The 12578-nt window shown below is 38.0% G+C and overlaps 1 protein-coding gene across 4 annotated transcripts in view; it reads left to right on the top strand.

Annotated features, from left to right (window-relative positions):
* Phactr4 (phosphatase and actin regulator 4) overlaps positions 1-12578 on the top strand; it is a 102890-nt gene that overhangs the window by 41115 nt on the left and 49197 nt on the right. The window contains exon 3 of one of the 4 annotated variants that reach the window (XM_087215435.1): positions 9188-9367. The exons of the other annotated variants lie outside the window; for them this stretch is intronic. Coding sequence (XP_087071561.1) covers positions 9301-9367 — 67 coding nt within the window. The 5' untranslated portion in view covers positions 9188-9300. The remainder of the gene's footprint in view (positions 1-9187; positions 9368-12578) is intronic. 4 annotated transcript variants of the gene reach the window in all.

The raw sequence follows: 12578 nt of genomic DNA, 5'->3' as shown, positions 1-12578 counted from the left end.
ATTGGCAGTCAGTAAGTACAGCAGCAGCAGCTGCTGCCCTCTCCCCTACCCCTTCTTCTTGCTATATTGATTTCTCGATATATTGAACTCATGTAGTGCTGGGAATGGAACCCAGGACCTTGCCCTTGGTAGATAGGCACTCTATCTCAGAGCTAACCCTCAGCCACCAAGAGGTCTTTTTAATTCTCTGAATGTTTCTATTCATAATATCCTTTCATTGTTTCAACAAATATAAAGGTTCAATATTTAGAAATAAGTTCAGATGGAAACCAATCCACATATTTAGTCAACCTTTCACACTTGCTAGCTAGCTAAATAAATAAAGAGAATTGGTGTGGGACAGGCATTCAAGGTTATGGAGTAGGGAGAGTGATCATAAAAGAATCAAACAGCATTTATCCTGATTCTCATTATTTAGGTCCTCTCCCTTCCATCTAGTTTCAAAGGGACCTGGACATAATAAAATGAATGTTACTTGTTAACCTATATTGGTCGTATTGGTGTACATTGCCATTTAAAAGCAAAAAGTAATGGCTACACTGTACATAAATGCTGAGTGAATTCCAGCACTCAGAAGGATAAAGCTAGGAGGATTACCATGAGTTCGAGGTCGGCCTAGACTACATAATGAGTTCAGGGCCAGCCTGAACTATATAATGGGGTCCAGTCTCCCAAGAAAACAAACAACAACAACAAAAAGAAATAGCTAATTTCTGCTACCACTTTCTTCCTCTTTTCCCTTCTGTTTATAACTTAACAGACAGTCTCCCCACAGCATGTCAGAGGAATAGGGACTAAAACCTTGGCATGTCATTTGTTTAAAAGTACTGAATCATGAGTTACATCTTCTAGAGTTTTGGCGTGGAGGAGGTTCTGATATTAATTGCCTTCCCAAAACATTTTAAATCATCTGACTAATCTCATTAAGTTTCTGTATACTTTCCCTTTACAGATAGGAACATAATTTTTAGAAAATATTTTTGGGTATGTGTTTGATGAAATAGTTAATGAGATAGCAATTATTAGTGTGAGTTCTGAACTTAAATCTAATTGCAAAGACTATATACAGTAAGTCTCTGACTTAGAAACATTCAAGTTACAAACTTTCACAGCTGTGCTGTGTAAGACTCACTTTGTTGGATTATGAAATTCTAGAACAGAACTCATTCATAAGTCAGGGACTTACTGTACATCATATCCTGGGAATAGACTCATAAGGTAGTATCTCCTTTTGATTAAAATTGGATCATTTAGATAATATGAGCAGCTGTTTGTTAAGGTAATAAATAGAATTTATCACTTCTTAAATAATTTCAATTATTTTCTTCTTATTCTGTCTGAATTTATTATGAAGAGATTTTTTTTGTGCTAGCTGTTCAAGACCATTTGTTAAGGAGCCATGCTCAAGTCCAATACACTTCAAAGTTTATAATAATTTTTTATGTTACATTGTTACCACTTGAAACCAAAATATGTCAATAACTCAGTCCCTCTCTCCCTCATCTTAAAGAATGAAGGACAAAATATGAACTTAATTAGTTTTGAGATCCTTAAGGTGTAGGAGATAAATTCCTCTGAGATGAAATGATGTCAGAAATGATGTCACAGGCAGGCATGGTGGCACATGCCAGTAATCCTAGCACTTGGGAGGTTGAGATAGGAAGATTGCTGAGAGTTTGAGGCCAGCCTGGACTATGTAGTGAGTTCAAAGTCTGCCTAAACTATGTAGCAAGACCTGTCTCAAAAAAAACCAAAGAAAAGAAAGAAGTGAAAAAATGTCAGTTCCATTTTTCCTGTTTCTATTAGAAATGTAATATAGCATTATTATAAGTATATATTAAATATATATAAGTATATATTAAATATCCTCCATCATCTTATTTCCCAAGAGCATAAACTAATGGAGAACAAGGTCAACTTACTGTTATACCTACTGCCCAACAGTAAGCACACTGTCATACAGTTATTTCTTTTATCAGTAGAGAAAGGTAAGGCATGGTAGTCTTAGTGTTCTTTTTTTTTTTTTTTGGTACCGGGGATCGAACTCAGGTCCTTGCACTTGCAAGGCAGGCTGCAGAACCACTAAGCCAAATCCCCGGCCCAAGGCATGGTAGTCTTAATGAAAGCCTGGAATGGTAGGAGTGCTGGTATTTTGGACCTCCTCCTGCTCCTCTCACCACATTTTGTTACTTTTGATTACTTCTACGAAATCATAGCAAGTGTGGCGGGTTGATTAAATGTGTAGATTGGTTTCCATCTGATTTTCTGAATATTGAACCTTTATAAATATTTGCTTCCAGCCTACGGCTTGTCTTTTATTTTCTTACTAGAAGTTTTTAATTTATTAATATCCTTTTTTTTTTTTTTTTCTTGGTACCGGGGATTAAACTCAGGGCCTTGCACTTGCGAGGCAGGCGCCGGAACCACTGAGATAAATCCCTGGCTAATCAGTTTTCCTTTTATGGTTTAGCTTTTTGTGTTCTCCCCGAGAAAGCTTTGCGTAACCCAAAGCCCCAAAGATTTTCTTGTATTTATTTCTCCAATATGTTTATAGTTTTAGATTTTGCATTTAAGTCAAGGTTCTTTTTTTCACTAATTTTTAGATGTGGTACAAAAATGAAAATATTCTTTGTCCGTTTACTTTAGCATCTTTGTTGAATTAGTAAAGAAATGGGCAATTTTCTAAGAAAATGATTTATCAAAGTAACTTAAGAAAGGGTTGGGGATTTAGCTCAGTGGTGCCGCACCTGCCTTGCAAGCACAAGGTCCTGAGTTCTATCCCTGGTACTGAAAAACAAAGTAACTTAAGAATTAAAAAATCCGGGCCAGGGATTTAGCTCAGTGGTTCCACCACCTGCCTTGCAAGCGCAAGGTCCCGAGTTCCATCCCTGGTACCGCAGAAAAAGAACGGAAGGAAGGAAGGAAGAAAGATCCCTTGTAGACTGAGTTAATGTGTGCATAAGCCCTGTTAAGTTGTTTGTTTGTATTCCAAGACAGGGTCTCCCCATGTAGTTCAGACTGGCCTTGAACTCACTATGTAGCCTAGCAAGTGATCCTCCTGCCTCAGGCTCTCGAGTGCTGGGACCTCGGGTGTGTGCCACCACACCCAGCACCCTGTTGGTTTGTTTGGGAGTTTTTTCCATAGTGTTGGTGATAGAATAATTATAACATTTTATTTTATTTATTTATCAATTTTTGTGGGGAGTACCGGGGATCGAACTCAGGTCCTTGCGCTTGTGCAGCAGGCGGTGAAACCACTGAGCCAAATCCCCAGCCCAATTATAACATTTTAATGTATCTACTTCATGATTTTTTCCCTAGGGCAGTTATCTATATAGTTATACTGATTTATAACTGCTTTTGTCCCCCATATGATATGTGAAATCTATAATTATATTAAAAACAAACTGGGCGTGGTGGCACACACCTGCAATCCCAGCACTCAGTGGGCTGAGGCAGGAGGTTTACTGTGAGTTCAAGGCCAGCCTGAACCACATAATGAGACCCTGTCTCAAAAAAAAAGCATGGCCAAGCTGCCAAGTATGGTAGTGTATACATGTAATCCCAGTACTCAGGAGGCTGAGGCAGGAAGATCCATAATTTGAAGCCAGCCTGGGCTACATAGAGTTGAAGCCATTCTGAACTACATAGTGAGACCCTGTCTCTAAAACAAAAAATATGACCAAGAGAATTTCTCTCTGTATGTTAGGGATTCATAAATGAGAACACGTTTTTTCTTTTTTTTTGTACCAGGGATCAAACTCTGGACCTTGTGCTTTCGAAGCAGGTGGTGGAACCACTGAGCCAAATCCCTAGCCCTAACACATTTTGATATATCAAAAATCAGTCAGAAAATGATACGGTTATCTTTATAGATCATAAGAAATTTTAATAAAATTAAGTTATTCTAGTTAAAAGTTTTAATTTCTGGGCCGGGGATTTAGCTCAGTGATGCCGCTGCCTGCCTCGCAAGCGCAAGGTTACGAGTTTGACCCCCAGTACTAAAAAAAAAAAAAAAATTTGAGGCTAACCTGGACAATTTAGCAAGACCTTGTATTAAATTTAAAAAAAAAATTTAAAAGGCTGCGGGTTTGGCTCACATGTGCTCTCCTAGCACATACAAGGCCCTGCATTCAAACTCCAGTACTCCAAAGGGGTGGGAGGTACTCAGAGGACCAACTGAAAAAGATCAGTAGCAGGGCAGGCTAAATTCAAAAGGAATGTTCTAAAATTAATCATTAAAATTTATAAAATATGTTTAGTAAATTATATGGAGAAAAACTAATGCAGTTAAAAGTCATTTACAATAACAGCCAAAATTATAAAATACAGTGATACCTTGGTTCACGAACTTAATTCATCCCATGACTCTGAGGAAAGTGACTGCAGTTGTGTTCATCACCCAATGTGGAGTTTGAGAATGGAAGCAAAATTTCCCTGAATGCTTCTGTTTGCAAACCAAATTGCTGTGTTCGAGAACAGAAGTGTTTGTGAATTGAGGTATTACTGTACCTAGAGGTGCTTTTAATACGAAGTACCTAACCTCTATGATAAAACTAGAAATTTTCTGTAGATCAACAAAACTACATTCTGTCAAGTAATGAGAAAAATTATCAATGCCATTTCTTCCTGAATTTATTACATATGTTTAATGTATTTTTAAATAATTGAAATAAATTTATATTTGCTTTTGATACTTATTAAAGTGATTTTAAAATATAACTTGGAAAAATGTTAAAATTAAATGATTAACTGCTCTTTTTGAAAGTTGGTTTATGATGCCATTTGGGCCACACTAAGGTTTGTTCTGTTTGGGTTTGGTTTGGATTTGGATTTTTTTGTTGTGTTGGAGATCCATCCCAGAGCCTCATACATTCTAAGCAAGCGCTGTACTATTAAACTATCCCCCCAGCCCCAAGACAGTGTATTTAGTTCAGTGTATTTTAGTTCAGCCGTCACTTTTTTTTATTCTTTTGCCAGCTGTCTCTCTCTTTTTTTTCTTTAAATTTTATTTTATTGGTACATTTTCGATATACAATATAATGACATTCATCATTGGAAATTTGCACCTTTACATAATCTCTCTTGGTTCTTATTTTCCCCCTTCCCCTGCCCTCCCTTCAACCCCTCCATCAGCTGTCTCTTTTTGCGCCAGTTCTACAGTGTGATTTGTGCTGCAAACAACCTCACTGATTGGCCTCTTATGCCTGCTCCAAGGTAGATTATATTAAAAAATGGCCTTTCATGATTAGAGGATTGACATGACTCATAGGCAGGATCATTTTTATAAGATTACAATTTGAAATATGAGTGGAGTCCAAAATACATGGATGTGTACAGACACACCCATATACACATACACACACACACACTCCAACTGTAATCGAGGGTTTCATTACAAGGAGGTGGTAGTGTAATGGACCATCCTGTGAAGAGGTGCTGACGGCCTCTAATTCTTCAGTGAAGATTTGTGGGATGGTTTTCCTTCATCAGCTAATGTTTACTTGATAACCAGAGTGACATCATAGCAGATTGCAATCTGTAGCCACAGCTTTCTTTTTTTTCCATTGCATAAAAAGATGAAAGTTACATTTGACCTATTTAGGCATTTAAAAATCATATTTATGCCTGGCATGCTGGTGCCTGCAATCCCAGTACTCAGGAGGCTAAGGCAGGAAGATTGCCAGGAGTTCAAGGCCAGCCTTTGCTACATAGTGAGTTCAGGGCCAGCTTGAACTACAAAGTGAGACCCTGCCTCAAAAAAAAAAAAATCATATCTAGGATTTTCTTGATGCTTCATTTATTTTTTACATTTGATCTCAAAAAAATGTTTTTTCATACTGAGAATCAGACTCAGGACCCTGCACATTGTGCAAAGTGTGTGCTTTATCACTGAACACTCCCCCTCCCCCATTTAGGGGTCTGGCTGCTTTATTTTGTTTTCCCTTCAGGGTCAGTTGTTTCCCTGTTTAGTTTACAGCCTGCTAATGAAAGGCATGAATAGCAGCATGCCTTAAGAATTATGTCTTAAATAGTAAAATTTAAAAGTAGCATCCAAAAAAGGACTCCTTGTTTTTGCTTTTCTATTTTTTGCAGTGTTGGAGATTGAATCCAGAGCCTCACACATGCTCAGCATGCACTTTACCATTGAGCTACACTTCTTGCCTAAAACGACATTCTTGTTGGGAGTTTGGCTTAATATAGTACTAAAGGTGTATGCTTACTTAGTTCTAGTTAAAATCTCATAATGTATCCACAGTAGGTGGTTTAACATGGGTTACAGTAAAGTCTAGTTGGTATTAGAGTTTTTGTTGTTGTTGTTTTGTTTTTTGAGATAGGGTCTCTCTGTGTATTCCAAGCTGGCCTTGAATTCACAGCAACTCTCTTACCTTCCTGCCTCAGCTTCCCAAGTGCTGGGATTACAGGTGTGTGCCACCACACTTACCTTCTAGTCAGTGTTTTAACTCTAACCAAAAGATGAATGACGGATTGAAGGATGATTGGCAGACTGATTTATTAATTTATTCAATAAAGTCGTTGGCTCACTGGTCTTGCTACCACAAAGGGAAGAAAAAAATGAGTAAGATAGGGGCCAGGGATTTAGCTCAGTGGTTCCACCGCCTGCCTCGCAAGTGCAAGGACCCGAGTTCGATCCCCTGGTACCATTAAAAAAAAAAAAATGAGTAAGATAATGCTTTAGCTTTCAAGAGATTGGGGACTATTAATGTGAGACAAAATGAAGTGTTTTTATACAGATAAAAATAGTGTTATTAGAACTTAGAGTAGGGGCTGGAGGTTTAGCTCAGTGGCACCATGCCTGCCTTGCAAGTGCAAGGTCCTAAGTTTGATCTCCAGTACCCCCAAAACAAGAATTCAGAGCCATGTTATTCAGCATGTCTTGGCTTTATAGAGATTACTAAAGCAAAACTTGTTTGTGAGCTGGGTGTGTTAGTACCCACTTGTGATCCCAGCACTTAGGAGGCTGCAGCAAGATGTTCAAGGCCAGCCTGGAATACATAGCAAGTTCAAGACACCTGGACTGTATTGCAAGACCCTGCATTGCTCAAAAAAACAAAGCAAAAGAAACCTTAACCAAAATATTTGCTTATGTTGTATGTATCTTTTCTGTATCTCAGTTCTTTGAATAGTTTACTGCTTATTTCCTTTAGGGAGAGTTTTTTGTTTTATTGTTTTTGTTCTCTATCAAAAAGGAGAATTTGGTGAACACTGAGAAATAGAAAAAATTAGAAGCATCTTATCTACCTTAGAGAATATAGGTAGATCATACATTATCATGAAACATACATGTGCATTGCTAATCATAATGTCCCCCAAGGAGCATAAATGTGGGTAAAAGATGATATAAACCTATGCTTCAGTACTTGGGGTTTCTTATGAAAGACTGGCACTAGAGTTTTTATAGTGTATCTAGGTTTATAGTGTAGCAAAGAGTAAGATTTGGATCCAGATTATTTAGGTATGAATCTAATATTGTTATTTGTTAACTTGAACAAATTTAACCTCTATGTGACTCAGTTTCCTCATCCATAAAATGGGGATAATAAATGGCATATATGTATATGTGAGAAGTGATATATATATGTGATAAGTGATATATATATAATCCCTGACATTGTAATGCATGCTTAATTAATATATTATTCATAGTGAATAGGGAGAAAAAAATGCATGGGAATTTGAATTTAGTTTATTCTAAATTTTAATTTTTCTTTTCATCAAATCTTGTTATAGTTGTTCATGGTAACCAACTAAATGAATTTCAATTTAATATTATTTTATTTTATGTTCTGATTTTTCTGGTATCAGTTTTTTTTGTTATTTTTTTTGGTACCAGGGATCGAACTCGGGTCCTTAGCTTGCGAGGCAGGCAGTGGAACCACTGAGCTAAATCCCTGGCCCTCTGGTATCAGCTTTTACTATTTAGTGAAATGATCAAAAATCAGCAAACAGGAATCAAGGAGAGAAGAGACCAATAATTAGCTTTGAGTGATTAAAAACTGGTAGTGCTACAGTTTATGACTTGTGTTTCTCTTAAGAATGAGGAAAGCAACTATTTTTAAATCAGTTTTGTATGAGACTAAAAGTAACTATAATTAAAAGAATATGTTGCTCTAAGCATTTGTGGAAGTATGTGTTTTACCTTTTTTTTTTTTTTTTTTTGGTACCAGGGATTGAACTCGGGACCTTGTGCTTGTGAGGCAGGCGGCAGAACTACTGAGCTAAATCCCTGGCCCTAGTTGTGGAAGTAAATTTATAATAATGTCTAACTCATAGGTAGCAAGATAATGTTTGTCATAGTTTTTCCCTTCTGTCACAAAACTGATCAGTGATTTGTTACCTGTTCATTAATTATAGACCCGACACATTTCCTAACATAAGTATACAATAACAGGAGGGAGGGGCTGGGGATTTAGCTCAGAGGTTCTGGTGTCTGCCTCGAAAGCACAAGGTCCCGAGTTCTATCCCCAGTACCAAAAAAAAAAAAAAGAAAGAAAGAAATAACAGGAGAGAGAAACCTGTAGGCAAACCTTTCTCTGAGAGTGAAAGATCATCTCTCTTCCTGCCCTTTTAAAATTTTATATTTGAGACAGGGCCTCGCTAACTTGCTGTGTTGTCCAGGGTATTACTAATTTGCCCAGGATGGCTTTTAGATTGTGACCCTCTTGCCTCAGCCTCCCATTAATTGAGATGACAGTTGTGCATCATCAGGCACAACTATAGAAGACTTTTTGCTCCCAAGTGTACAAATCCCAGAATTAGCCTGTTATCATTTTGCTTTTATTCTTTCGTTCTCTAAAATCACACAGCAAACTGGCTATCAGCTCCTTGGATTTTAGGATAGGTGATATTTTGAAGGCTCTTGATGCTTAAGCCAGGGAACAAAGTGAGTATGGATATGATATTTAATAGCTCATTGAGTCCTATGTAATGCTTTTAAAATAAAAAATACTGTTTTTAGGGCTGGGGATTTAGCTCAGTGCTTCCACTGCCTGCCTCGCAAGCGCAAGGTCCCGAGTTTGATCCCTGGTACCAAAAAAATACTGTTTTTAGTTTGAAATGATAGTCATGAAAATTATATCTTTAGAAGGTTTTATTTGTTGGTTGCATTTTACAGACTCAGCAGCATTAATAAAGGTTTTTTTTGGTTTTGGGGGTTTTTTTTTAGACAGGGTCTCACTTTATAGTTCAGACTGGCCTGAACTCACTGTGTAGCCCAGGCTGGCCTCCAACTCATGGTGATCATCCTGCCTCAGTCTCCCAAGTGCTGGGATTACAGGCATGTGCCACCTTGCCCAGCTCAGTAAAGCTTTTCAAAAATGTCCGAAGGATTGGGAGAGTTGCAAAGGTGAGCAAAGGTACAAGTTGCCCATATTTTCCTCTGACCCCACTACATTGTTTTTCTAAAGCATAAATGTGTTTAACTCTTTCATTTTGTTTTTAGTGAGATGTAGAAGTTAAGGTAAGTAGAATCCAAAACACAATTTTGGGCCGGGGATTTCGCTCAGTGGTTCCACTGCCTGCCTCGCAAGCACAAGGACCGGAGTTTGATCCCCGATACCAAAAAAAAAAAAAAAAAACCACAATTTTTTTCTTTGACTTAAAAAATACCACCAGGGGTGTTGGTTTAGGCCTGTAATCCCAGCACTTTGGAGGCTGAGGCAGGAAGATCGCTGTGAATTCAAGGCCAGCCTAGCCTGCATAGTGAGTTCAAGGCCAGCCAGAACTACACAGCAAGACCCTATCTCAAAAAAAAGAAAGAAAAGAAAAAGAAATAAATGCATATTATATACAGTCCCCCCAATACCTCATTTCCCGTGGTTGTGGAAATTACTGGGTTCTGAGGAAAGGGAATGATATAAAGGAAGTGGATATTTCATACATGGAAAACAGCAAATAAAGTACAATTGAATTACTGGCTAGAGCAAGTTTGATAGAAACCCCATCTCTGTGGTCATCCTTAGTTCTTTTTCAGGAATTACTACTGACTCATAATGTCCCCAGGTGTTCATTACTCAGGCATTTTATTTAGTATACGATGAAGGCTACATTCGTCTGCACATGTACCAGAAAAGAATGTTGTTTAAGGCAATTCTTTATTAGAAATTTCTAAGTAACAGTTGCAGATGTGTTAGCTCTCATCAGACATTTATTGTATTCCCACTGGATTTGTGACAAGGTATTGGTGATATTTAGATTTCTTTCTCTCTCACTTTATTAAAGTGAATTTGAGAACCAGCTCAGGAAGTTATGAAAGACAAGGAAGACTTAAGTGGCAGTGGCTAAGAGTCATCTCTTTGAGTCATCAGTAGTGAATGCCACTTTACTAGGAGACATTCAACACATTTCAAAACCCTTCAATGGGCACTCCTTGATTTCTGTCTGTTTAGTTTCTACACATCATTGATACTTCTTGGTTCCTTAATAGAGGTCAGTCAGCTTAATTTTTACGAAAATTGGGTGATTTTTATAAAGCATGTTTATAAGGCTCCTTAATCTATTTTATTGTACCTACAAAAATAATCTATATTCTGATCATGGAAAAGTACTATTAATTAGAAAGTATATTAATCCAGTAAGATGGAGGTTATTAATTTTCAACAGATACAAATGCATATAATTCTCAATAAATCTGTTTTCTCCTCTTGTGGTATTAGTAATTGTACCCAGGGAATTTGCATGAAACTACATCCCTAGCCCTTTTTTTCTCCTTTGAGACAAAGACTCGCTGTAAAATGTTTAGACTCAGCTCAAACTTGAGATCCTTCTGCCTCAGCTGGGATTGCAGGTGGGTGCCACCCTACTGGACTAACAAAACTTTTTTTTTTTTTAGGTACCGGGGATTGAACTCAGGACCTTGTGCGGGATTTTGTTGTTGTTGTTGTTATTTTGGTGCCAGGGATCAAACTCCGGACCTTGTACCAGTGAGGCAGGCAGCGGAACCACTGAGCTAAATCCCTGGCCCTAAAACTTTTTTTTTTTTTTAAACAGTCAAGATTCCCTTAGAATATACTGCCAGATAGTGTGGTGAAAAATAGACACTCCATGCCTATGAATTGTTAAGTTAGATTTTTGAGACATTCTTGTTATTATTGGAAAACTTCTGGGTAAATTCTCAAAAATCATCATGAACATGCCATTTTCCCTACAGAAGTGAGAGTTTCACAGCAACTCCTAGGATTATTTGGAATGGTAGAATAGACCATGGTCTTCACACTTTTTTTCTGGCCTCCATTACTGGCACTCATCATTTTCACTGCTTTTTTGACTAGATTCCATGAGCAAGACTTAAAGATTGCTCTTTCTTCCTTCTATTCAAGGTTAATATTTGTTGCATGTTCATCGTACACTAAGTTGCTGCAGTCATTGAGAGTTTAGGGATAAATACATCATGATCCCTGCCCATGAGGAGTTTCTAACCCAGTAGAGAAATACGAAGATTATTGCTGTTTAGCAATTATCACAAGACCACAGATGTAATCAGTTCTTTTCCTTTTTGGTATCTCTTGGTCCTTGTACCTTTTCCTCACTTCTGTCATCCTTTCCACAGCTGCCTCTCGTCTCCCTTGTGCCTTTTACATGGTACCTGTGTGCTCACTGTACTCTGTTGTGGGTTTGGGGATGTAGCTCAGTGGAAGAACACTTACCTAGCATGCCTGAAGCCCTGGGCTCAATCCTCAGTACTACAGCAAAACAAAAACATACTTTGTTGCAGAACTTGTTTATTTGATCTCTGAGCACCTTAAGGGGAAAAACTTGTTTTGGTCATCAACACAGTACTGGGTTCAGTAAATCTTGGAATTCTTCTTGAGTGACTAAAGAAAGGCTCCTGTTCAATCCCCAGTACCACAAAAAATTTAAAGAAAAAATGTTTTTTAAATCTAAAGAAAGGCTCCTGGCTCCTGGACCCCGGGGATTTAGTTCAGTGGCACCACGCCTGCCTCACAAGCGCAAGGTCCTGAGTTCGATCCCTAGTACCAAAAAAAAAAAAAAGGCTCCTAAGAGAGCAATATTGAAGCCAATTCTTTTTTGCACAGTCCTGGGGATCGAACACAGGTCTGGACTGAGCTACACACCTCACCCTTTTTAATTTCTTATTTTGAAGCAGGATTCCTCTAAGTCACTAAATTGTCCAGGATGGGCTCAAAATTTCAATCCTCCTGGGCAGGGGATTTAGCTCAGTGGTTATGCGGAGCGCTATGCAAGCACAAAGACCCAAGTTCGATCCCTGGTACCAAATAAATAAATAAATAAAAATTTCAATCTTCCTGCCTCAGCCTCACAGTGCTGGAATTACAAGCATGTGCCTCCATGGCTGTCATATTTGAGCCAGTTCTTAATTATGAGTAAGAGGACTTCCCCAGATAGCTTTGGGAAAGAAATTCCAGTCTAAAGAAACAATTTTGCAGATAGAGGAGATAGTATAGAGTTTACAGATGACTAGGCAGACTTTCTAATTTTCACATGGAGTTTGAGGCACAATTATTAATTGTAGGATGTTATTTATTGTAACTACCCAGAGCCAGCCAGATTGGGTTAGAGTAGAGGGATGGGGATAA

The sequence above is a fragment of the Heterocephalus glaber genome, unplaced genomic scaffold (assembly GCF_053883595.1).
Source record: "Heterocephalus glaber isolate CG9 unplaced genomic scaffold, H.glaber_assembly_v1.0 deba00001452, whole genome shotgun sequence".
NCBI lineage: Eukaryota > Metazoa > Chordata > Mammalia > Rodentia > Bathyergidae > Heterocephalus > Heterocephalus glaber.
Note: the sequence above shows the minus strand (reverse complement) of the source record. Positions and strands in the feature narration are given on the sequence as shown.